Source organism: Mus caroli, unplaced genomic scaffold (genome assembly GCF_978045245.1).
Source record: "Mus caroli unplaced genomic scaffold, Mus_caroli_1 scaffold_16, whole genome shotgun sequence".
NCBI classification, from domain to species: Eukaryota; Metazoa; Chordata; class Mammalia; order Rodentia; family Muridae; genus Mus; species Mus caroli.
In genome coordinates, this window is record NW_028227271.1 from 20,322,295 (window position 1) to 20,348,611 (window position 26,317).

The window sequence follows — 26,317 nt, forward strand, 5'->3', positions numbered from 1 at the left end:
GCAGGTCAGCACAGCAGGCTGTTCTCTGAGTGATCGTTTGAAGTGGACCGTGGGTCACAGCATGAAAACCTACATCTGAGATGGAGCCCCAGAACAGAGGAGGGTCCTTCCCTGTGACAGCTTTTCTAGGTGATCGGGTGGCTGATCTCTGCACCTACCCTGTCTCATCTCGAGGTCCTCCTCTGATAGGCCCAGGTGAGGGACTACATCTGGCAGGACAGATAAGCTCACGTGCCTGGCATTTCTGATAGGATCCTGCCTCTTCACAGGTGGTGTTATTTATTGGCACAGATAAATTATTTACCAGTTTGTCGCTCCTGCTGTGCTGGCAGATGGGGGTTGTTTACTTGTGTAAACAAGATGCAGCCTCCTTTCATCTCCGTGCTTAAAGTACCGCAGGCTAGTGTGCAGCATTAGGAAGTAGAGACACGGGACGAGGCTGCCAAAAAGCCTCCACTCCCCAGTACCTCACGGGGCTTCCATCCTTACAAGCCAGGAGGGGGGGAAACACCACAGGGTCCTGCCACTCTTCCCAGGCCCCCGTGGGGACCACAGCCACAGAGGCCAGGGTGGCAGGGCAGCGGATCCTTTGCCATCCGTGAAGTTCCGTGATTCTGAGGAGGCCAGTAGGCAGTTGGAGAGAAATGTCGAAGAAACATGGGTGAGGCCAGACACTCGTGGCATTGCTCGGAGGGTAGAGGGGGTGAAGCCAGGGATACCAGAAGCATTAAGTAGGAGAGGCAAGAAGGGTTCATACTGGGATCCAGATAGAGAGAGCCCAAGGCCAAGACATTGATCCTACAGGCAACCACTGACCTGTGGTCTCAACTGTCCACAACTTCCTGATCTGCTTAGTGGGTAGAGCAGCCCAGACATCCATTTCTCTCTCTGTCTAGCCACAGCCATTGTGCCCCATGCAAAGGCCTGTCTAGGGCCTTTCTAAGGTACCTTAAGTATCCCTCATCTATAAGTAAATATAATGGAATAAGGATCATCTATCAGTCCTATACAGCTTAACTCTTGAAAATTCGCCATGGTAGAGGTTGGGTGTCATGTCTCAGTGGTTAGGAGCACATGGCCTGCTCTTAGGGATGCCCCAAGTTCAGGTCCCAGCATCTTTGTCAGGCAGTTCACAACCACATGCCATGCAGCTCCACTGAGGAAACCGGCACTCATGTACACTTCCTGCCCCCACATACCTACACATCACTAGGAATAAGAAAAATAAGACTTGAAAATTAAAAGTAGCTGGGGCTGGGCGAAGGGACCTCCATGCTTTGTAATGTGCCTCTGCTGTTCAGTTGAATCTGGACTTGCAAAATCAGAGCTAAAAGGTTCTGAAGCCCCTTCCTAAGGCACTCAATGACCTATATTATACATACTTTCTGCTTTTTCAAACTCTTAGGGAAGAAATGGGCCCTATAAGCTTCGTGTGTTGGTGGGGGAGAGATGGGGGAAGCATGTTGTGGGCATTTTTTCTTAAATCTGAAAATAAAGTTTCAGAAGACCCCCGCCCCCAGACATGCAGTTGGGGAAATGAGACTGTGTTGTAAGAACTGAGTCTGTCCAGATGTGAAACCACAGACTTTAATGGCACCTTTGAAGCATCAGGGGTAGGGTTGGGGGTGGGGGCCCTTAGGAGAGCCCTAACCCGTCACTTCTAAACCCGGTTGTGTATTCTCTTCTCTTCAGATGTAAACAGAAAGTTGCAGATTCAGAGCTAGCCTGTGAGCAGGCTCATCAGTACCTCATCATGAAAGCCAAAACCAGATGGGCAGACCTGTCCAAGGTAAGGGAAGTGGGGGGAGCCCACCTCCATAGTTCAGGATTGCCGTGATGACCCCACTGCCAGAGCAGTGTGGAGAAGGGGACACAGCTCCAGGTACCCTCAGTGTTGGTCCCTAACACTCTGAGTGACCTGTCTTGACTTTGCTCTAACCAAAGCACCATCAGTGACTGCAGCTATGATGAAGTTATTTGGATATTTCTATCATTGCTAAGTCATAGAGCTGGCATAACTATAGAGACCGAGAACATTCGATCTCCACTTTGAACAAGTAAGGAGAGTGAACTCAAAGAAGAAATATTTTTTTTCCTTGAAACATGAGTAGTTATCAAAGATGTTTAAAGACACAGTAAAGGACTAGTGAGGTGACTCAGTGGGAATAGGAGCTTGCTGCCAAGCCTGTAGACCTGAGTTCAATCCCTAGACCCCACATGGAGGAAGGGGAGAGAACTGATTCTTCTAAGTTATCCTATGACTTTCCCTGTGCGCTCTGGAATGCAAGCACGTGCGCAAAGATATGGAGGAAAGAAGTTGCTCCTGGCGGCATGTGCCTGTCATTCTTGCGTTCTGGAGGCCAAGGTAGTGAAAGCCCTGCAAGTTCACAGGCAGACTGAGCTACATAGGAAGTCCGTGTCTCAAAAACAAAAAAGGAAACTCAGGTATGGTTGCTCACACTATTGTCCTAGCTCTAGAGAGGTAGAGTAGGAGGATCCGGAGTTCAAGGTCAGCCTCAGCTACAGGGTGAGTTTGAGACCAACCTGAGTCACATCACACACCGCAGAGGAAGGAGGGAAAGAACAGCAAGTTGTTTTGGTTTTTTTATGGTTTTCAAATGTTTGAATTGTTTTATTAATCTAAACTGGAGTGAGACTTTTTCCAAAAGAATGAATCATTTTAATTCCATGTCCCTGAAGAGCACTGGCCTGGAAAAATCATTTAGATATCTAATCTAAATAGAAAAAAAAAAAAAAAAACCAAAATCTGTAAGTTGATAAAAAGACAGGAAAAAAAAAAAGACAAAAACCAAACAAACATCCCCAAAGACACACCGCTAAATTCTTCCAAGGATGTTCTTACCCTCAGAGTCACTGGCGAGGACCGTGTGGAACTCGGGGCCTGTGGGGAAGTCCTGACCAGAGCTCAGGCTTCGGGAAGATTTAAAGTTTAAAGGGAGAGTCGGGGTAAGCGTCATCCATGGTTCCCACCACAGCCAACAGCACTGTAGGAGCTGTTATACCACATTCTCACAAGATGACAGGAAGTCCCTTTCCAAGACACATGTCCCCATGAGCAATCTCATAGCTTGTGCTGTCATGGAGAGCCAATCTGACAAGGACAGGGACAACAGGGTGGAATGAGCACAGACTTTCTCCTGAGTCTAGGGTCACCATGGACACAGTGACCTCCCTCAGAAAAGAAGGCCACTCACTGTCTTAGTTAGGGCTTTACTGCTGTGAACAGACACCACGACCAAGGCAGCTCTTATGAGGATAACATTTCATTGGGGCTGGCTTACAGGTTCAGAGGTTCAGTTCAGTATCCTCAAGGCGAGAGCATGGCAGCATCCAGGCAGGTATGGTGTGGGAGGAGGCCTTCATCTGCAGGCCTCTAAAAGAAGACTGGCCTCCAGGCAGCTAGGACTAGGGTCTTAAAGCCCATGCCTACAGTGACACACTTCCTCCAACAAGGCCACACCCACTCCAACAAGTGTTATCAGTAACAGGGCTGCTCTTGTGTGTCTGGCCAGTTCAGTGCAATTTCTCACCAGGGTCTGGGGGACTCAGGGCTTGCAGATGGGTTTCTTTGGTTGCATCTGATCCCATGTCCTCCTAATAGTGCCACTCCCTGGCCCAAGCATATATAAACCATCACAGTCCCAATTGCATGCTGCAGTGCTCTCTCCCGCTGCCTTTAAGGGTCACCTTGCTGTGCCTGGTTTTCTCATCTGCCCTCCCCATTGGCTCTTTTTTGGCTCCTGCCTCAGGCCAAGTTCTGTTGGATTCCCTCAAGCCTGGGCCTGCTTCTTCTCCACACTGCCCCCTCAACAAGTGTGCTGTGGCCCACCGAGGCAGGGCTGCACCCTCCTTTCCTCTCCCTCCTCCTCACTGCCGTCGTCCTCCCTCCAAGGTGACAGGCTAGCCCCCTTCCATCTTCCTCCACACTGCTCTGACCTAGGATTAACCCATTTCTGTCCACTGAGGCCATTCTGCTCCTAGTGGGCAGCTCCCGGGTCCTCACGGCCAGGTACAGTTGCCAGTTCTGGGGCTGGGTAGGTCAGGAAGCTCCATCCTGATCCCAGTTTGCTGAGTGTGACGTCATCAGGGAAGGTCAGGGTTTGTCATGTGCTTCTGCGGCTGCTGAGATGATCCCGTAACTGTTTCCTCCTCTGTCCGTGTGATGGATCACACTGGAGGATTTTCAAGTGTCGAGCATGCCTTGACTGGTGAATCCCACCTGGCCCAGTTCTTATCCAGTTCTTAGCCACGGCTTGCTGGTACACGCTCGCACCGTCTGAATGTCTCGCTCACAGTGTCAGGGAAGAAGGAAGGGTTCTTGGGGCTTCTGTCTTCCTGGCATAGCTGTCTGCCCTGACAAGCTGTACCCGTGTGTCCCAAGCACTAGGCAATGGCTTTCCCCTGGCCTTGCTCTTAAGAATCTAACAGCCTGCGCTGGTTCAGTTTGTTCAGCTATTCTCATGCTCTTGGGACAGCGCAGTGCCTTCCAAGATTCCTGCAGGCCAGGCCTAAGCTAGCTGATAGCTTGGTTGTGTTTAAGCTGTGACTGCTGGGGCAGGGGTCGTAGCATCCAAACATGTCATTGAAAGGGACTTAAAGGGGTCAGCCTCCATCCGGACGGAGAAGAAGAATATTATCTTAGGCTGTCTGGCAGCATACTAATGCAGCGACCAAATAGATGTCTTTTTGATGGTGTGTCGCTTCTCAGCTCTCCTCTGCAGCAGTGTGTCCTCCCATTGGAGCTTGTCATTCCTGAAGGTGTAGGATTGTCTCCTTCAGTTCCAGCTCACACTTTGTTGGTGATTAAGGAGACCATACATCTTTTCATTTGGCTCTTCCTTCGTCGGGCTGTCTGTGAGACGCTCGCTGGTCTCTTTTTTTGCTTTTGCTATCCCACCTTGATCTCAGTGAAGATCTTCTCCCATTCTCCTCAAGGGATCAGAGCCAACGTTCACATTGAGATGAAGACCAGTGTGCACTGTGGACATGCCTGCCTTCAGCTCTTCTGCAGGGCGATCAGGTGTCCCTGGTCCACCTTTCCCTCAGTACCAGCAGCTCTATCTCCACCTCACATCCCTCCCACAGAGCCTGTGAATACTTCATCTGACCAATGGTCAGTTTTTCTGTCCTGGTCCCGGCTGTATACCCATCTAGTTGCTGTAACTTATGAACGCACCTTAATAAATTTTGCTGTGCTCAAGATCAAACCCAGGCCCTAGTGTAAATATAGTCAGATGCTCCCTTGCTGGGCAGCTTCTCCAGCCTTTATGGATGCATCTGGCTAGCTGGTTCCATTAAAAATATTAAATGTTGGGGAGAGAGCACAGTTGGTACCTGCTTAATAGGTATGGTGGCATACGCCTATAATCCTAGCACTCAGAGGCAGAGGCAGGTAAATATCTGGGAGTTTGAGAACAATCTGGCCTAGACCATCCAGGGCTGCATAGTGAGACCCTGTCTCCAAACAAACAAACAAACAAACAACCATAAAGACCTAGGACCCACATTTTAAAAAAGCCAGGCATGGTGGTCCATGGGGGTGCTCCTACACCCCCATACCTCAGGCACGGAAAGACTTACAACCACATAGAGAAGTACCTTAGAGTGTTCCAGAAGCCGCGGACAGTCTCCAGGTCCGCACATCACTGAATACCATCTTCTGTTGTAGAATTTCATAGAAACGGATAATGAGGGCAACGGCATCCTCCGGCGAAGGGACATCAAGAACTCGCTGTACGGCTTTGACATCCCCCTCACCCCAAGAGAATTTGAGAAGCTTTGGCAAAAGTAAGTGTTATCAGTAACAGGGCTGCTCTTGTGTGTCTGGCCAGTTCAGTGCAATTTCTCACCAGGGTCTCGGGGGACTCGGGGCTTGCAGATGGGTTTCTTTGGTTGCATCCAATCCCATGTCCTCCTCCCTCCTTCCTGGTAGAAGTGCAGCTGTGGGTGGACACGCTGGACCTCAGGCCTCTGAAGAAGTGGGTATCCCAGCAGCAGTACCAAGTGAAGATGTTTGCAGAGGTCATAGTTCAGGCCCTGCTTTCTCTGCAGCAGATCTCAGGGTTCTCCTTCAGCAGAGGTGGCAGAGGCAGAGGCAGTCTGGCCCATGCCAGGAGGTGGCAGTCACTGCTGCCAAGCTGTTCATTGAGGAAATAAGCTCACCATGACAACTTGGAGCAGTTTCCCAGGGTGCTCTTAAACCGAACAGGATTTGATGTAAGGGCCATTTTTTTTTTCAAATACGTTTTAGACTTAGCTAATTTGAACCAGGTCCCATCATGATATCTCCCTGTGTTGATGCCTAAGTCTCCAGTATGTTAACAGTGTGGTGAGCTCTGAGCTAATAGTGCAGTGAGCTGGAAGCTAACAGAGTTATGAGCTAACAGTGCCGTGAGCTATAAGCTTAGGGTTCTGATTCTATCTTTGAATGACCCCTTTCTTCAGTACGTGGTGATCGACCCTCAGGTTCCCAGGAGGTATGCCTCAGTGTTTGCACACTCGCTGGGGTCGCGATCACTGAGCGACACCTTCCACTTTCTGACTTTCCCCCGCCTCCATGCAAGGCTTCTAACATCTAGAAACCAAAGATGTCAGAAGAGCTGAAAGCCTAAAGGGGACCATGTTACTTAGGGACCAGGAGCCAAGGAGGAGGAACTGGGGAAGGAGGGGCTACTCAGTCCCAAACTCAACCCCACACTCTAGAGGAAATCAGGGTGGGTGCCTTTTACAGATCAGAAAGTGGTCTCTACCCCAGCATGAGCCATATCTGGGTGCTGCCCCAGAAACTGCTATAGTTCCAGTTGTCAGTGAGCAGGAGCTGCCACCACCACTGTCCCAGCAGGACTCTCGAGCTCACCTGCCATCCATTGGTCTGGATCACCCTCCCTGGAATGGCAGAGTGGGACAGAGGGGTCATGCAGAAGGATGAGCAGGGAGAGTCATGGGAGGGCGTCATTTTCCAGGACAGCTGCTGCTGGAAGCCAGGTGTGGTGGCAGTTTGAATAGGTATGTCCCCTCATAGACTCAAGTGTTCGAATGCTTGGCCCATACGGAGTGGCACTATTAGGAGGTGTGGCCTTGTTGGAGGACATGGGTCACTGTGGAGGTGTGGCTTTGAGGTCTCCTATGCTCAAGCTCTACCCAGTGTGGAATCCAGTCTCCTCTTGGCTGCCCGAGGATCAAGATGTAGAACTCTTAGCTCCTCCTCCAGCACCATGTCTGCCTGGATGTTGTCATGTTTCCTGCCATAACAATAATGGACTGAACCTCTAAAACTGTAAGCTGTCCTCAGTTAAATGTCCTTTATAAGAGTTGCTTTGGTCACGGTGTCTGTTCACAGCAATTGAAGCCTAACTAAGGTATAAGTTGGTAGCAGGTATTGCTGTGATAGGTCTGACCATGCTATTGTTTGAGGGTGATTTGAACTGTGGGGGCCCGGCTCACGAGGCTTCAGAGGAGAAGAATTTTAATATACTACCTAGAGATTATTTTATGATAGTTTGGTAAGGAATATGGCTGCTTTTTGCCCTTTTGAAGAGTCTGCCTGAGGCTAAGGTGAAGAGACTTAGGTTAATTGCATTGGCAAAGGGGATCTCAAAACAGCTCAGTGTAGACTCTGTCCTGTGGGTTCATAGGACCTTACGAAGAGCATTTCGATGAAACTTAGCAAGCAAAGGAAAAATACAAAAAGTGTGGTTCAAGAGGTAAAGTGGCACCAGGAAGTGGAATGGAGCTAAATCTATTCATGGAGATAAACAAATTAAAGATATTAAATGAAATTAAGGGAACAGTGACCTCTGGACAAGATCCTATTCAGCCAAGCTTTCATTTTATAGAAAAGATGGTCCCCAAGGGGACGTGGCAACCTATTCTAAGTAAGTATTGTGATGGCTATTCTAGGTTGTCAACTTGATTGTGTCTGGAATGAACTATAATTCAGAAATGGAGGGCACACCATGATCTGGATCTTGAGGCTGGAAGACATGGGCTTCTGATCCTGATCTTGAGGTGGGATGACACATCTTTTGATCCAGATTGACACATGCCTTTAATCCTAGCACTCAGGAGACATGGGCATGCAGTCTCTGAGGTCAAGGCCAACCTGGTCTCTAGAGCTAGTTCCAGAACAGCCAAGTTTAGACCGAAAAGGGAAGCATTGAAAACTGAAAGCTAATGAAGATCTAATTGAACAAGGGTTCATGTTCCAGCCACAGCAAACAGCAGAACTTGGCAGCTTTGGTCATGTGGTTCTGGCTTTAGAATCAAGAAAGGAACTTCCCTCTATTACTAAAGAAAGTGCTGAAGCCAGGGTTATGTAAGAGGTGTCCCTACATGGAGGCCCAGAAAGGCCATTGTATGAGGCAGCCAAGGTTGTATCTTGTGTTGGCTGCTGGGCTTGGTAATATGTAAGAATCACTCAGGTGGTACTGGTTTTGAAGGCATGAAGGAGTCACAGAGAGCAGTTGAGGCTTGGCACTGTGAGAGACCAAGAGAGACCATGGGTGAAGGTGCAGCCTCGGTGGCAGTTGATGGCCTAGGACTGAAGGGGTCATACAAAGAATTTGAGGCTTGCCACCATGAAGACAGCCTATGAGAGGCTATTGGTGAAAGTGCAGCCCAGTTGCAGCAGAAGAGCCCATTGTTTTGGAGATGCCTGTACCATGGGTTGGCCACCAAGAACATCAGCAGCAGAAGCCATGTTCCAGAAGCCGTGAAGGTGCAGCCTGGAGTGACCTGGAGACCCACAAGAGTTTAGAGATGACAGAGCCATGGGACACCTACCCAGAAAAGCTGCAAACACAGAGTGGGAACAGCCCAAGAGAAAGAAGTGTGCTGCAGTCAGCAAATAAGGGGGTTAGAGATGTGAAGAGCACTTTGGTATCAGTCATGGAGATGCAGAGTTTGGAGTTTGCCCAGTTGGTTTTTGATCTTGCTTTAGTTCAGGATTCCCTTACTGTGCTCCCTTCCCAACACTTTGGAACGGTGATGTATAACCCGTGCCGTGATATGTTGGAAGTATGTGATCTGCTTTTTTGATTTTGTATAAGGGATACAGTTAGGAGAGTGCATGAATCTCAGAAGAGACTTAGAACTTTGGACTTTTAAACATTTTGAAACTGTGATAGATTATGGGGACTTCAGAAGTTGGACTGAACGCATTTTGCATTATGTTATGGCTACAAGCCTATGGGTACTGGGGAGTAGAATGTGGTGGTTTGAATAGGTTTTGCCCCTATAGACTCATGTGTTTGAATGCTTGGCCTATAGGGAGTGGCACTATAAGGAGGTGTGGTCTTGTTGAAGGAAGAATGTCACTGTGGAGATGGGTTTTGAGGTCTCCTGTGTTCAGGCTTTGCCCAGTGTGGAATCCAATCTCCTCCTGGTTGCCCGAGGATCACAGTGTGGAACTCTCAGCTCCTTCTCCAGCACCATGTCTGCCTGGACATAACAATGATAGACGAAACCAGCCCCATTTAAATGTCATCCTTTGTTAAGAGTTGCCTTAATCATGGTGTCTCTTCACAGCAATAAAACCCTAAGACACCAGGGCATCTAGAAGACAGTAGGACTTCCAGAGAGCAGGTGTGGTGTGGCCATGCATGGCAGCTGAACTCCATGGGCTCTTGGTGCCAAGCAGGAGGAGACTGCTGGCTGTCCAGGAGGACCAGAGGGGAGAAGGGAGAGAAGCGTGGAGGATTAAGGAGGTGGTGTCAGCCTTTAGCAGCCTGGATTGTGAGGCAGTGTGAGAAGGCAGAAGTGCCTGGGATGTGATGATGCCCAGAGCAGCTCACACAGTCAGCCACAGGGGCCCTGGGCTCCATCAGACAGTGAGGGTCCCGTGCGATGCATGTGGAGAACACAAGGCACCCGAGGGCACAACAGGCAGCCGAAGGGAAATTCAGATCAGGAAGGGTTCCGATTGTTCAGGGGAGCTCAAGGGGAGCAGACATCAGGTGTATGAGCTGGTTATCATCCACAGCAACCCCCACCCTAGCTTTGCCCCTCAGGGCTGCTGGTGAGAACAAGCCTGCCTTCCGTTTTTACAGCAGAGGCCGCTGTGGGCAGTGAGGATACCCTCTCAGGGGTTCTCAGGGCATCTGTAGCCTCCCCTCTGACTGTCCTAACATCAGGTTGCCCTTAGAAAGCTGCAGTGAGACAGGTGAGCGGCCCAGGGCTGACTGATGGGTAAAGGAGGTAGGGTACCCCATTGCTCCTGATAAACAAAGGGGCCCGGGAAGTCTGGGACCCACATGATGCCTTCCAGCCCAGGAAGTCTGGGTGTGTCCGAAGATGTCAGAACAGGGAGGCAGCAGGAAGCAGAGGAAAGTGGTATGCTTTTACCTGACAGCCCGAGTATGAGAGAAGATGAGATCTAGATGGAAGAGGCTTTCACTACCCAGTGTTCACCCAGCACTCACTGGCGCCTCTGAAGTGCACTTCCTTGAGCTGTGGATTAGCCTGGAAGGACCTGCTTTATGCTGTGGAGATAAATTAATACATTGACCCCAAATCTCAGCGGTTCAGGTACCTCCATATTTTCCTCTTCATCCAAACTCCACGCTGTACCTGATGGCTCCTGAGGACTTGTCACCCTCCCGGGAAGCGAGGAAGACTCAGCCAGCTTCCAGGGTGCAGCTTCCTCCTCTCTTGTGGGTGCTCACTCAGGAGGTGGGGACTGTAGAGCTGGAGGTCCACACATGGGCACTCCCCATCACCAGGGCTGGCATACAGAGAACAGAGGGAAGCTGCCCACTGAAGCCAGCTCTGGAGCTGTGAGCCCGAGCACCCAGGAGCACCCTGCTTGGCTAGGCTGCAAAGGAGCCTCTGAGGACCCCTGACCACATGGGAGGTGTGCTCCCCTTCAGTCTTGGGGTCATTTGGAGACTCTGACTGGCTCCTGAGGTTCCCAGTTGAAGACAGCTCTACCCTCAGTATCCACTCACCAGCTCTAGGACGCCTCTGCTGCATCAGAATCGGCAGCCATTGAACCCAAGAGCCATGGGTGGGGGAAGAGCACTCCATGAGCAGAGCCTCTGGCAGGAGCTTGGGATGCTCAGCTTTTAAGGAAAAAGTCTGCCCAGGGCCCCACAACGGTGGGGCGGGGCGGGGCGGGGCGGGGTGGGACGGGGCCTCCCCTGGAGTAACTGGCCTTCTGAGGCCTCCAGTGAGACTCTGCTGATTTGAATCCCAAACAAACGTATTGGAGACACTGAAGAGAACATGTCGTGGATGTGCATAGAGAGGGTGTGCTGTAGAAAGCTGCTGGGTCAGAAGCATCTGTGGAGACCCGCAGGAGCATGCGTGCACCAGCCAGCCAGGAGGCCCCAGCGGGATGCTGGGAGCTTCGCAATGCCTGGTTGATGTTTATTCCTGGCAGGGTCCTAGTAGGGACACGGTTATAAAGCAGCACTCTACAGTACGAGTGCTGTATATCAGCCTTCAAATCTGACCCAGAACTCTGACAAAAGAGTCACCCTCTAGGCTGTCACCCCTGTTCTCCATTAACAGGAAGTGAGGTGGCTTCTGTCATTGCTAAAGGCAATGCCCTCCTTAGATGCCGACTGGTTGATGTCTGCACAGGGCGTGCAGGACAGATAGGCTGAGTGAGTAGGGTCTGCCCCTTAGGAAAGAAGATTGGCTGGGGCAGACACACGGGAACAGAGGTTCACTGTGGGGGACCTGTCAATCATGAGGCTCAGCCTGGAAACCCTGTCAAAGGTCGGAATGGGGAAGAACTCCAGTAGACACTAGAGTAGCCTTATGTCCCATGACGAGAGTGCTATGCTTAGGAGAGCAGAAGTAGCCTACACAGGATGGGACTACAGTAGAGGCCACCTCACCTATTGCTGTCAAGATTCACTATGTGTGCCTAGTGGGCACCAGCTTAGAAAGTTGGCCACTCTTCATTCCCAAAAGCAGATGTTTGGGCCATCACACCACTCTCTAAGATGGCGCCATAGAGAATTCCTCCCAGCCCAGCTGCACAAGGTTCCTGGTCCCTTTCCATATGGTCTGGGTCATCTGCAGGTTGTGTTCCATATCCTTGACTGTGCCCTTTACCTCCGGGGCCATGGTCCTCCAAGGTCCTCGTGAGATACATGCAAGAATCCACTGTCTAAATAGCACAGAGGACTAAGACTCTCAGCAAAGCTGAGTGCTGGATGTGCGTGTCTGCAGATCCCGTGTGCGACTCTGATCACACTGCATAGCACATAGGCAGAGTCGCCTGCCTACACCTTAAATTCGTGACCACTCCTGTGTGTACATGCAAAAGCTTTTCTGGGGCCTCTGCTCAGGACACGTTTTCCTTGGCGTATCTGTTGCTCAGTGATTTTAAAATTCAACCTTTATAGACAGTTGGCTTTTTTTCTTTTAATGTTACACAGAGGATTGCATAATGAAGGGTGAGGTTATGTAAGCAGAATTAGCTCTACGATTATTCACATTCATCGCAGTATTTTTTTTTTTTTTTTGCGACTGTGCAATCTGCTCTTCCACGTCTCTGTGATGAGAAGAGCCTGTTTGCCATCTTCATTAATAAAGTAATTAAGAAGTGCCTTTTCATTCAGCCCAAGTGTCACGGCAGAGAGCAAGCTGTGTGGGAAATCTGTGCCTCAGAAGTGCACCGTCTGGGCACATGCGCGTGCGCGCACACACACACACACACACACACACACACACACACACACGGGGCACATGGCTGCGGCAAGCCTGCCTCAGGGACCTGAGAGTCAGGAGCAATGGATACAGCACAGTGGTATCTCAGGAAGCTTGCCTGTAACAGGAGATATGACCTGGACCCAGCACCCTTGACTTGTAGATAGCAACAGCAAATGCAGGTCCTGCCTGGCAGTCCCCAGAAGCCCCTAAGAGTCCAAAGGAGGCCAGGATCATGGAATGTTAAACCCGGGAGGGTGAAAAGGTCCCCCCTCCACCCCCAACCTCTCACTGGGATGGGATGGACCAACAGAGAGAGTGTCAGCAGCCTCCTGTGGGATTAGGGGTTCTGGGAACATTGTCCAGAGTGTCTTCCTTGAGTCGCATGATGTATCACTCTAGTGTCAGACGAGGGTTAGCCCTGGGGTTAGACAGGAGCCCTTTTGATCCTTTGCTCTGTTTAATGTATTTCTTTTAGATTTACTTAATGTGGGTGTTTTGCCTGCATGAATGTGTGTGTGTCCTACACGTGTGTCTGGTGCCTGAGGAGGCCAGAAGAGGGCATCAGATCCCCCGGAGCTAGAGTTATGGCTGGTTCCAAGCCATCATATGGGGCTGATAATCCTACACAGTCAGTGCTCTTAGTCACCGAGTTACCTCTCCAATCCCCATGTGCATTGTTTAAAAAGCAAAACTCACAGGTAAAGGCAGGCTGTAATCTCCTGGTTTATGGTATGAAGGCCACGCTGATCACACACACCTGGGAAAGGCTTTCGGGCCAGTCATAAGTGATAATGAGCCTATATAATGCAGCTGTTTGAGCCTTTATCCTCAAGGGCTGCCACGGCTCCTGGGAGTTGGCAGGGCCTTGCTTACAGGTACCAGCATACCCCGAGCTCCCTCAGCTGAGGGAAAGAAGCCACCAGAGGGTGACTTCCTCACCCATGTCAGAGGCAGGTCTGAAGGGAAGCCGCAGGTCCGCAGAGCACAGTGGGACCTGTGCTATCTATTGCATCTATAGGCATCCAGGCAGGCCCACTAGCTTGGGGCAGGATGAGTGCCATTTTGACTCCTGGCATTCTTTGCGAAGTGGAAGCACAAGAGCTGGCACCCCTGCCCCAGCTGCTGGCCTTCTGCCCACAGCGATGCCTGTGAGGAGGAATGAGCACTCTCAGAGGAACAGATGACTCCCCTTCATGGGCAGGGTACAGTGTGGCCATTTTGGAGGGATCTCTTCAAGTGCCACCCAGAGCAGTGCCTCTAAAACCCAGCATCATCCCCTCAGGGGAACCAGGCTCGAGTGCCTCAACTAGAAGATGCTGTCCCTTGGAGCTCCTGTAGACCAAGACCTTTCTGTTAAAAAACAAATGCTTTAAAAAGGAAAAAGAAGAAGAAGAAGAAGATAGTCCATTTGCCTTCAAATTTTTATTGAAGTAATTCTATTCTATGTGAATAGCATCAGGAGATAAAACCTCCATTATTCCCTTTTTAATGAATTATAATTCAGAAAAATCTTGATAACAGAAAATGACTTAAAAGGCACAAAGCACACAGTTCTTATCTTGTTTCCCTTCTAGGCTCTCTTGCTGGGTATGTGTAATTGTCGGCTCTTCAAAGTGGAGATGGGGGGCTTTTAACATCCTTGAATCAAGTGCTATTCCTTTATTGAGGCTTCGAGGTGGAATATGCTTCCTGAAAGATTTTCTTCTAACCCTTAGTCTAACTCCATTTACACGGAGGTACCCGACCCAACTAAAAAATGTGTGCAGAGGGGGGTTCAGTTTCTGCATTTGCCACTGTGTTTCCATAAAGCATGGTAGATGTGTGTTTTGGGTCCATTCTCTTAGGGCGTGTCTCTGTCAAGTCAGTGGACCTGGGGATCACCTAATAGCCCTGCTAAGTCTTGGTGCAGAGAGGCTCAGAGGCATGGGCTGGGACTGCGTTTGTGATATCTCCTGGCCTTGCTTGTACCTGACAAAGAAGATGTCCCCCAAATGGCCAATGTGGTCCTGGCCCCTGTGTGCCAGCTCACTTTCCACACCACCCGCTGACAGCACTGTCTTTGTTTCTTTAAAGCTATGACACCGAGGGAAGGGGTTATATCACGTACCAAGAGTTCCTGCACAGACTGGGCATTCGATACTCCCCGAAGGTCCATCGGCCCTACAAGGAAGACTACTTCAACTTCCTGGGTCACTTCACGAAGCCCAAGCAGGTCCAGGAGGAAATCCAGGAGCTACAGCAGATCACTGAGAGGTGGGTGTGTCAGCGTGGGGTGCCTCCTCTGGGCTCTGCCTGCATTCGCCCAGACAGCAAAGGCTGCTCTGACAGGGCTCACAGGGCTCCTGTAAGGCTGCAACAATAATATCATGTGATGCTGGTGAGCCTAGAAACCAGCTCTGCTAAAGAGCCACGGTACAGGAAGCTTTACCCATGTCTTTCCCGAGACAGCCACTTTTCACACGTTCTTCCACATCTTACCCCCCCCCCCCCATTCAACATTGCCCTTCCTAGTTGGGCACTGCATGGCGCCTGCACCCTGCAGTGGCCCATCTGGAATGCAGGCACCATACAATGTCTGTGATAGCCCACAGGCACCATACAATGTCTGTGATAGCCCACAGGCACCACGTAAACACGTTTAAATGAATGCATGGAGGAATAGATGGGTGTGTGGTTTAACTCACCATTTCTGCTTCGAGGACTTTATCCCAAGGATAGCCCAAAGCTGTGTGCAATTGGAGCAGGTGACTCAGCCAAGGAAACACTCTCCCATCCCCAGCCAGCATGCTGGCCTCGGGGCATATGCATGACCTGGTGTCTGCCTATTGAAACCATTGAGGCACACACTGGGATGGGTGTGACCATGGACCCTGGGCCAGGAGAGGTTGAAATGTATGCATGCAGAAGCCAGGATGTCTCTGCTTGAGCAAGGACAGGGAGACACTGAGTAAAGGCAAGCTACTGCGTACATGGCTTCTCTTGCTTTTACCTGTGTGCAGCTGTCCCTTGCTTGCCATTTCAAGTGGTGGGACTCAGCTCTCATCATTAGTATTGTCCCCCCCCCATCAAGACACCCAAGGTAGTGTTGGGAGAGGAGCTGCTGAAGAAACAAGGGAGACACGGGGCAAGCAGGTGAAATGCACCCCTGGATTATGTGGAACTTACCGCACCCAAGGAAATGGCAGACAATTGAGCTTGTGAAACCCTGGCTTGTGTAAAATGCACACAAGGCTGATATAAATCAAATATGCCACAAACTGATGAAAAGTGGAATTTATCTTCAGCAGACAGGGCTGGCCTCATTACCCACGAGGGTCTTCATGCCTGTCTCCCCCACCACCACCACCCAGCCTCCCGTGTGTGAGTAATGAGGCCCCTTGGCCCTTCTGGTATGCACGCACTTTCTCTCCTCTGTGCTGGTGACAGCGCAGGGATGAGGTAGAGATCTGTGTGCCACACTACATTCTGACCCTTGGGACCAGACAACTCATGCACACTTGCATGACCTCCTGCCTCAGTGGTACCGTCTCACTGGAGAAGACAAAGACCCAAGCTGCTCCATTTCCAAAACAAAGAAAGACACTTAGCCCAGGCAGAGTGGTGCCTGCCTGTAATCCCAGGGCCAAAGAGGTGGAGAAAAGTGGGTTCCTCTGGGGCTCACTGGTCAGCTGATCTTAACCTGGAAAGATGCAGGCCAGCAAGAGACCCTGCCTCAAAACAAAACAAAATGGTGGCTTCCGAGGACCTACACAACACCTAGCAGCACCACCTCTGGCCTCCAAGCACACCTGCACACGTAGGAAACCCTGGCTTGCAGGCGTCATTAAATAATGACTGCCCATCAGGCAGACTGGCTTCATGAACTCAGATCAGGCTGGTAGATGAATTGAAGAGGTGGAGATGTTCGTCTCCAACCCAAGGAGTTAGCTCTGTTAGGAGTCGCCCTAGCACGTGTTGCCAGCGAAGCAGAGGCCTTTGTGAGCCTGCATTCATCTCCGGGCCTTTATTCTGCTCTCAAGACTGAGAAGGAGAAAAGCCAGTGAGTGGCCACCTGGCACAGACCCACTTGGGGAGGCATGGGGAGAAGGGAGCAGCAGGTAAGCATGGCAGAGAAGGAAGTCAGCAGGACTCAGTGAGGTCAGCAGCCGGAGCCAAAAGAGGATGTGACCCCCAGGATGCCGCCGCAGCCCAGTGTGGGCCAACAGCAGCTCTGTTTGGCGGGGTGCGTTCGTCTCTGCTCTAAGCCCCCATTTACTCTGTGCACATGTTTACCCTGAAAGGGAAATAATTGCCGCTCAGAAGCCAGTCCAAGAAACGCTGAATGCCTCAATTTTCTAAAAATATGGATCTCCAAAAAACTGTTTTGATTCTCTCCGCTTTCACCCGCTTTCATTTTGAAGAGCTAAGTGAGGGAGAATTGTGATGAGAAGCAGGGGCTCTGCACGCAGCCTGCGGCTGGCTCCACAGGACACTGTTAGCATCCCAAGGCAGCTACTGTCGGTTACACCCAGTGGCCTCACCTGGGTTAGATGTCAGATTCCCCAACCCCTTACAGATGGGAAGCCCACAAGGGAAGGGCCTGGATCTCCGTATAGCTTCTCTCAATGCCTCTCCCCCAGCCGACCTGACCCATACCTCACGGCAGCCTGCCCCCCCCCCTGCATTCCGACAGTTTGGGTTCAGTGGTCCACTTCCAGGCTTGCTTAGGGAGCCATCCCTCAAATGCCAAGTGGAAGTGCTGAATGAGAACCAGAACAGATCCACTGTTGGAAACCGAGAACCCATTCTGTGCCCCGAGGGACAACCAGGAACCAAGATGCTGCCTGAGCCCCGTGGGATAGGCCTTTGCCTCAGTGGCTTAGCAGGGAGATGCTCAAGAGATGTGCAAGAATAGAGATGATGCAGTTTAGACCTAGTGGGCCAACACTAGGTAGCTAGAACTTGCTGGCTTGGTGTGTCCACGTGGCATAAGCTAGAGTCATCAGAGAGGAAGGCGCTTCAGTTGAGGAAATGCCTCCATGAGACTCAGCTGTGAGGCACTTTCTCAACTAGTGATCAATGAGGAAGGACCCAGCCCATGGTGGGTGGGGCTATCCCTGGGCTGGTAGTCTTGGGTTCTATAAGAAAGCAGATTGAGCAAGCCATGTTGAGCAAGCCAAGTAGGCTGCACCCGTCCATGGCCTCTGCCATCAGCTCCTGCCTTGCTTGGGTTCCTGTCCTAACTTCCTCCAGTGATGGACGATGATGTAGAAGTGTAAGCCAAATTAATCCTTACCTCCCCAACTTGGATTTTGGTCATGATGGGGTTTTTTTGTTTGGTCGGTTGGTTGGTTTTTTTGGGTTTTTTGTTTGTTTGTTTGTTTGGTTGGTTGTTGTTGTTGTTGCAGTGACAAAAACCCTGACTGAGACAGTAGGGGAGTCAGGGGAATGATGTTCAGGTGTGCACATGTGTGTGCTGTCTATGTGGAGACCAGAGGTCAGCCTCAGGTGAGATGCCTCAAGCTCAATCCTCTGTTTCCTTTGAGACAAGGCCTATCAGTGACCTGGAGCTTGTCGGTCAGGCTAGGCTGGCTGGCCAGGCCCGGTTCGGCCCGGCGATCCACTTATCTCTTCCTGGTGCTGGGATTGCATGCCAGGCCACCACACCTGTCTTCCTCCCGTGGACGGTGGGGATCAAACTCAGGCGCACCTACTCTACCAAGCAAGCCCTCTCCGTACTGTTTCAGTCCATTAAAGTGAGGAAGAGTCTTCCTCCAGAGTAAACCATAGAGACTAGACCACAGGCTGCAGGAAAGTCAACCCTGAGCCCACACTGTCTGTCCTCATCTACCCAGTGGGCTAGTTTCCAGAGTAAACCATAGAGACCAGACTACAGGCTGCAAGAAAGTCAACCCTGAGCCCACACTCTGTCCTCATGTACCCAGTGGGCTGGGACCCTGGCAAGGTTACTAAGAAGATCCTTCGTGTCAGCACACTCTGGGACGCTGGCTTCTGAACTGTGGGTCCTGCACAGGTGGGGTGGCTCTGTTTCTAGAAGTGGACACACCTGACCAAAATGTGAAGCCGGAGCTGAGAGAAAGCTCAGTGGTTCGACAGCTCAGCTAGCTGAGTTCTGCTCCCAGAACCCACCCTAGGTTAGCCACATCGACCTAGAACTCCAGCCCCAGGGGATCTGGCATGCTCTTGTGGCCTCCAAGGGGGTACATACCCACCCTCACATGCACACACCCACATCTAGGCATGTATAAGCACGTCATTTAGAAATTACAAAACATGGACAATAGATTGTAAATGAGTAAGATGACAAGATGAGGTGTCCCAGGATGCTTTGTCCACAGCCCTTGATCACTGTCCTCCTCCAGTCCTGTCAACTTCGGTGCTGGCCAGCTAGTGCCCCTATGAGACCAGTATTTAGAACAACAATTTACTGCCACTGTGAGGCTTGGTGTGTCCTCTCTCCAGCTCCTATCCTACCAACCCACTGAGCTGTGCACGCATCCTTCCCATATCCCCAGACTTGTCCCCCACGTCCATGTTAATTCTGCTGCCTGGTTGAGGCCCTTGTGTGCCCAGCATCTACAGCAGCACATGTCACACAGTAGGTGCACACAAGCATTTATTGAGGGCAGAGGCATTTTCTTACCAGCAGTATCCTTGTGTTAAACTCTTGGTTCCCTTTGAAAAGTACCAACTCTAATACAGAAAACAGGGTTGGCGGTTCTCCAGGGCGGTCCTGCTGCTTGCTGTTGACAGGCGGCAGAGGCTGATAGCTTTCCTCTGGGACCCGCCTTTTCACACAAACACCTCTCCAGCCCTGCAAAATACCTTCCATAATAGCTCTTGGCTGAGGGGTCAGGTTGTCACAGTAGAGTGGGTCTCAAGAGTCACTTTTCTCCTGGACTTACATGTCTGAGGTGGCATCTCTTCCAGGGAGAAACTCATGAACCATTATGAGGAGATCAGCAAGGCGTTCAATGCAATGGAAAAATCCAAGCCCGTCGCCCTTTGCAGGGTGCAGAAGGTGCTACAGGAATGTGGGTGTCCCCTGAAGGAGGAGGAACTCATCAGCCTTCTAAAGAGGTTGCCTGCCCTCCCCCTCCCCCCTCCCCTCCCTCCCTCTCCCTCCCTCTCCCTCCCTCTCCTCCCCTCCTCTCTCCTTCCTCTTAGTATGTCCCTCTCTGTACTAACAGGCTGGTATCCTGGTTTCTCCTCTCTGTACTAACAGGCTGGTATTCTGTTTTGGTTTTTTTTCCCTTCTCCCAGTCTTCTCACACAGCCTTGACCCCGAGGCGACCTGCCGTTGCTGCTTGCTGTTGTGTGTTTCAGCCACAAGCAAAGAGACTCCTTTGACAATGATTTAACTTCTCTCAGCACCCAGTTCAGGGCTTCCCCACTGAAAGCTGCAGCCCTCTGCCCCTGTCCTGCCGCCCGCTGCTTCCCATCCCCACAGTCAGGAGCTCAAGACTTTCACCTGATGGCCTTGGAGCAGAATGTGTCCTTTTCTAGATGACAAGCTCAGATCTACACTTCCTGATTTCTTTCTTTTTTTTTTTTTTTTTAACTTATGTCATTGACTTTCATGGACTTTAGTCCGTGTCTCCACTGTCTCCTGCCAAGCTTCATTCCCCAGTCCACTGCACAAGCACGTAGAGCTTGGTGCACGGCTCACCATGAGCCACCGCCCCTGGCCTTGGGTGGTCCGCAAGCAGAATCCACCTTAGCACGGTTAGCCGTCATTCTCCTTTCTACATAGTACATTCCCCGGGGTCATGGCAATTATTACTCCCATTTGCTCAGTGTCCTGGTTCCTTGTCACTGCCAATAAATCCCCAGCCCACCTTGGGACAAACATCTCTCTCTATCCAGTGTGTTCAGTGTCCTAGGGCACACTGTTTTTGTCTTCTGAGATTTGGGGATGTTCTCTTGACGTAGCTCCTGTTGTTGACCAGGTGCCCAGACTCGATCCCTCCTGGTTTTGAGCTTTCTCACATATTTTGTATTTCGTACTTTTTTACTATGTTTAGTTTCTCCCTTTTGGACTGGGGGCCAGGCTTCTGTGTCTGCGCTCAACCCAGCCTTTGATTTCCTGGCTTCCATTCTCTCTTCGCTGGGGTCAGTTCTTCCTGAAGTAATTTTTCTAGAAAATGGTAGACAAAATTATATTTCCTGAATTGTTTTATTCTGGGACGTTTTAACTGTCCCTCATACAGCTGTGTGCATCTGGAATCCAGGAAGAAAATAATTTTCTGGTTTGGAAGACATTGCTTTGTTATGTGCAAGCTGTAAGAAACCTAAAGTGTGTAAGAAATCTTTGAGTGTGTGTGTGTGTGTTTGCACATGTGTCTGTATTGTGTGTACATGTGTATAGAGTGTATTTTATGTATGTGTCTGTTGTATATTATAGTATGTAATTGTTTCATAGGATATGTGCATGCATGTGTGTTTATGATATATGTAGTAAATACTACGATGGTATATGTAGTATGTATGCATGGTATGTCTGTATGCATGTGGGTGTATATGTGGTATACATAGTATGTGCATGTGTGCAATATATATGCATGTATGGTATGTATGGAATGTGTATGTTGCCTCATGCATGCATGTGTGTGTGGTATGTGTATGCATGTTTGTGGGATGTATGGAGTGTGTGCATATGTTCTGTGGTAGATGTGTGTGGAAATGGAGGTCCATCCAGACCATCTTGAAGTACTCACATGTTCCTTTAAGTGCTCACTCTCCTTTAAGAGTCTTCTCTCTGAATTTATTTCCAGCTGAATAAGAATTCATGTGTTTGATGAATAAATCATGGGAAGATAGACACAGATAAGTAATTAGTTAAATGGTTCCAAGAGAGTCTTGTTAAAGTGTAGTTAGACTTGATAACTTTTATAAACCACACAAAAAGACCCCAGGCTCTCTGCTCTCCACCCTTCAATGGGTGATCAACTTTCCTGCGCATGGAAGTCTTAATAAGGATCCATCACTTAGTCGCTTGTTCCTCCTCAAAGACCCCTTGATGATAAACATCTTGCTATTGGTAATTACGTGTAGATTATTCTTCCCTGGGTCCAAAATAGACTTTTCTAAGTCCTAGCAAGGAGGTTCGCATGTGCGTCTGCTTTATTGCTGTATCTTAATACTGCGCTGGCAGCTCCTCCCTGCGCATGAAGCAGCACTGATTGTCTGTGTCCTTGTGTCCCTGTCATGTGACCCATGCCAACGCAGGCAGACAAGGCTGCTCCGCAGCTGCAGCTTGCAAAGCATGGCTCTCACCTCCTTTAGAAGCATCCCAGTCACTGGAAACTTTCCTTCTACCCCGGCTTCTAAGCTTCTCTCCTTGGATGCTCGCTCCCATCCAACTGACAGAAAAGGCAGGCACTCAGGGGCCCCCCCAAAAACGTAATCACATTAGTAGCAACCTTTTGTTTCGATGCATACATGTGTGTACATACACATGCATGTTCTGCCTACCTCTTCTTTTTTGAGATGGAGAACTGGATTATAACTCACCAAGTACGCTGTGCTAGCAAGCCTCACACATCCATGCCTCTTCCATCTCTACACTTAGCCCTTTAAAAAACAAACAAACAAAAAAAAAAGAAGAAGAAAGAAAAGAAAAACAAATACAGGTATAGGATCAAAATCAGATCTGTTTCTTATCGGCAAGTACTTTCCCATCTGAACCGTCTCCCCAGCCCAGGAGCGGGGACCATGAAGGCATGAGACTTCTGGTGTCTTTAACAAACACCCCCGAGTGCTCATGGAGAAGTCTTGGACCTAACTCAAGTTATTCTTTCGGAATTTAGAGGGAATTGTTTCTCTGTCTTAGTTGAGGGCGTGAAGGGGCTGTCGTCGCTGCACGGATGTCCTTGTGGGGACATATGCTGAGATGGAATTTTTAATGGAGGAAATATTAAGCCAGATAGCGTTTGCACAATACCCTGGGAGAGCTTTTGGCTTGACAACTCATTTCAGCCAGGCTTGGGGAAGAATTTAGTGTCTCTGCCTCAGTTCCCCCAGCCGTGTGCCATCTCTGATATACTTCCCTTCCGAGTCCTACTTCCACCCCTCCCTGCACACCCCCTAGTTAAAGCCTCTGCTGTGTCAGGGACTCCCTGTCCAGCTTGTAGCTCAGCTGGCTGCTGCCCCATTATTTCCACTATCCTCATCAGGTTGTCCTCCCCACAAATGCCCTAGCAGTGCACTGGCATCCATCTTTTACCCAGCAACCCTTGCTACCTCTTGCTCTCTGAAGCTCTGAGCCCTAGTGCCCAGTCATCAGGTCTTGTGTCTTCAGGACCGGGCAGCCCATGGCCTCCCCTCTGGGGCATCCCTCAGTCTCCTTTGTTCCTCCTTGTGGTGACATTTCAAGTATACACATCAGAAAGCAGCAGCTGTGGGCATGTTCCAGCAGGGTGGGCATCAACCTCTTTGATTCATTGTCTTTCCCACACTGCCTCTATCCTCTACAACTGTTTGTTGAATGAATAAGCAACTTTTTTTTTTCTCAATGACTCTATTCTTTTCTTTTGTGGGGAAGCTTGGACGTCAGCGTGCATAACAATCATATCGACCCTGTTGAGTTCCTGAGAGCGCTTGAGATCAGCTGGGCCAGCAAAGCTCGCCCAAAGGAGAAAGAGGAGAGCTCACCGCCGCCCGTCAGCTTCTCTAAGCTGACCCCAGATGAGGTGATAAAGACCATGCAGGAGGTGGTGGAGGCCTCCCAGCCTGCTTTGGTAAAGGTATGACAGTTTGCAAAGAGCCCCATCTTGTAAAACTCACGTCTCCATCCCTCTCCTGGGGGCCGGGTAAGGGGGGCTCCAAGCTCCGCCCCCTGTGACCCCACTTACCTCTCTCCAGTCTCCTGGGCATCTACTCCGTTTAGATGAGACTGCTGATTGGAGCAACTATGTCTCCACTGTTGTTCTGTGAAAAGCTGCCCTGGCTCTGTCCAGCCCACTTATGTGGGTCCACTAAACACCAGGCAAGCTGAGGCCACAGGGGTCAGGCCAAGGAGACAGAGACACCCGGTCTTATGCAAGGGGCAAGGTGAGGCCAGAACCTCGGGCTGTGTCCTTACCTGCACTTTGACACATAGTTGCCCACATTCCTAGACAAAGATAATTTGATTTAAAGGACAGAGAAACTGGATGATAATGACGCACATATAACCCAGGAGCCTTCAGTGTGCTCAAGCAAGTGACCCATAGGGATGAGTGACATCAAAGTGGCCGTCAAGAGGTTGAACAGGACAGGCTGTGTTACAGAGACTGTTTGGTGGGGGCACCCAGAGGCCATGGACCATCTGAGGAGAAGGGTGTTCTACCCACTGTCCTATGGGTGACCCCTTGTGCCTGATGGGGTACCTTGAGTCATGACAGTGTCTTTGGAAAGAGTGATTGGGAACTATGTGATTGGAAAGCCTGGTTCACAGGTGGGTGCTTGAGGTGGGAATACCAACCCAAGGTGACTATAGTCGGCTCAGACTAACAGATTGTTAGAGGCAGCATGGGCCACGTGCACGAGGAACCACGAGGAATAATCCTCCCATCCCCTCCCCTCCCCCACCCACAACACACAGCAGCATCTTGCTTCCACACCAGGAGGGTTCTGTGCTGATGGAGGCTTCCAGTGCTTTGCAGACAGCCACGCCTCTGCCTGCAAGGATCTCTGGTAGGGTGCCACCCCCCCCCCGTGGACTTTATCTCTCCCAGAGCATAGTGTGCAGGTTGGGGGTCATTCTTCCTGTTCTACAGGAGGGGAAACTGAGGCTGGGGGTAAGTGAATTTGCCATAGCCTCACAGGTCACAGGGCTCTGAACGTGGCTGGAAGCAGAGAGGGACCATGCCCTCTTCTCCAAATCTGGGAAGCCTAGCTAGGCATGCTGTCTCATGCCAGTTGTCACATCTCTTGGGAGGCTGAGGCAGGAGAATGGCTGCAGGTAATAGACTAGCGTGATCTATGTAGAAAGAACCCTGTCTCCTCTGGGAAAGGTCTGTGGAGGTGTCTCCCTGAGATGTGTTACTACATTGCTTACCACCAAGGTTAAATTAGATTATAAAGCCCTCACAGACACAGAGGCTTCCAAGGCCGCCTCTAAATTTAGATTTAAATTTGGACGTGGTTTGGTTTGGTAAACGAGATCCACCTACTCCCCCAGTGTAAGGGGGTTAATGTGGGAGCTTGGATCCAAAAAGGGGGGAAGCAATGGGGAAAGAAGGAGAAAGGTGGGTGTGGACTAGCCAGCTGGGAGATGCGTCAGAACTTGGCCTCTCTCCTATAAAACATGCACTGCCAGTATCCAGCTCTCTGTGAGGACTTAGCATCCAAGATCATTAACCAGAAGGAAAGGGGAAGGCAGCTTCGTGGTGCAGGATCCCTGTGAGCTACAGGAGGCCTGGTGTTCTCAGGCTTGTTGGTCTCAGGACTGGCCAAGTCTCCCAGTTTCCTTATGTGGGCCCTTCGTTGGAACACCATGTAGGAACAGAGCTCTCATGTTCAGGGTTGCTTATTCTTTGGGTCTCAAGTGATACAGCTTAGCATCTCTTGGGATGTTTGTGAAGCTAGGGACCATGGGCCTCAGGGAGGAACCACAGTGGTTTCTTCTTTGTGTGGCTTGAGGTGCTACAGGGGAGAGTACAGCAGGTGAGCTGCAGGGGTGGGTGGAGGCTAAGGGTAGGGAAGAGAGGAGGGGTGAGGCTGGTTCAGGATGGCCACCAGAGGGGACGGGACAGGGCATGCAAAGACATGGCTAAAAGCCACTGCAGATGCCACACACCTGTCTTGTTTCCAGACAACATCACAATACTATACCCTCACAATGTTTTGTAGATTTCAAAGCCCTTTCCTATTTAGCTTCCACATCCTAGCAGGCTGAGTTTATACACAGACCCCAGGGAGCTTCAGACCCTGACCCTAAGAGTATCTGGACTCATGTTGCTTCTCAGGTTCCCAGGACATCCTGGTATCGTCTCCCCACATCACATGGCTTCTAGCATCCTGACAGCACAAAGCTCCTTTTGCTTGGATCTTTTTCCAAGACGGCTGTGGCCCTGGTGCCCACATCCCTGTACTTCCCAGCCAAAGACTCATTCACAACTGCCCTCAGCTAGGTCCACCTTGACAGAGAATGTGCCGAAGCCAAGAGAGGACCAGGCACTGCCCCTCTGTGCCCTGCTGTGCCCCGATGTGCCCCTCTGCCCTGTGGTGCCCCAATGTGCCCCTCTGTGCCCCCTCTGTGTCCTGATGTGCCCCGATGCGCCCTGCTGTGCCCTGCTGCCTCAATGGCTGCCTGAAAAAGCTCTGTGGTATTTTGCTTACATACACTCCCTGCTCCAAGGTGTGCCTAGCTTGCACAGAACAAAAAAAAAAAAAAAAGCTCAGGAGAGCTGGGCTCGTGGGCTGCAGGCACATTACATTTTTACTTTAAAAGAAAGCATCTTAATCTACCACCCTGATATATATTTCCCTGTGCAATAAGAATGAATGATTTTGTTTGGACAGATGGAGAAGTGTGTGCATACTTTTTATAGCACGCTTTTACACCTTTGCCGTTGACGGCTGCACGACTCGACCCACGGTTTGTCATGATTCCTGCACACTTCGACCCGCAGTGTCAGGATGACGGCTCCGC

At 50.4% G+C, this 26,317-nt stretch overlaps 1 protein-coding gene across 6 annotated transcripts in view; it reads left to right on the forward strand.

Annotated features, from left to right (window-relative positions):
* Efcab6 (EF-hand calcium binding domain 6) overlaps window positions 1–26,317 on the forward strand; it is a 206,172-nt gene that overhangs the window by 150,952 nt on the left and 28,903 nt on the right. For 5 of the 6 annotated variants that reach the window (XM_085831456.1, XM_085831457.1, XM_021183280.3 and 2 more), the window contains 5 exons: window positions 1,693–1,789; window positions 5,690–5,808; window positions 14,755–14,934; window positions 19,612–19,761; window positions 23,225–23,426. In XM_085831456.1, coding sequence (XP_085687582.1) covers window positions 1,693–1,789; window positions 5,690–5,808; window positions 14,755–14,934; window positions 19,612–19,761; window positions 23,225–23,426 — 748 coding nt within the window. Of the gene's footprint in view, window positions 1–622; window positions 662–1,692; window positions 1,790–5,689; window positions 5,809–14,754; window positions 14,935–19,611; window positions 19,762–23,224; window positions 23,427–26,317 lie in introns of those variants that run through there. The other variant, XM_021183285.3, reaches the window with a different exon arrangement.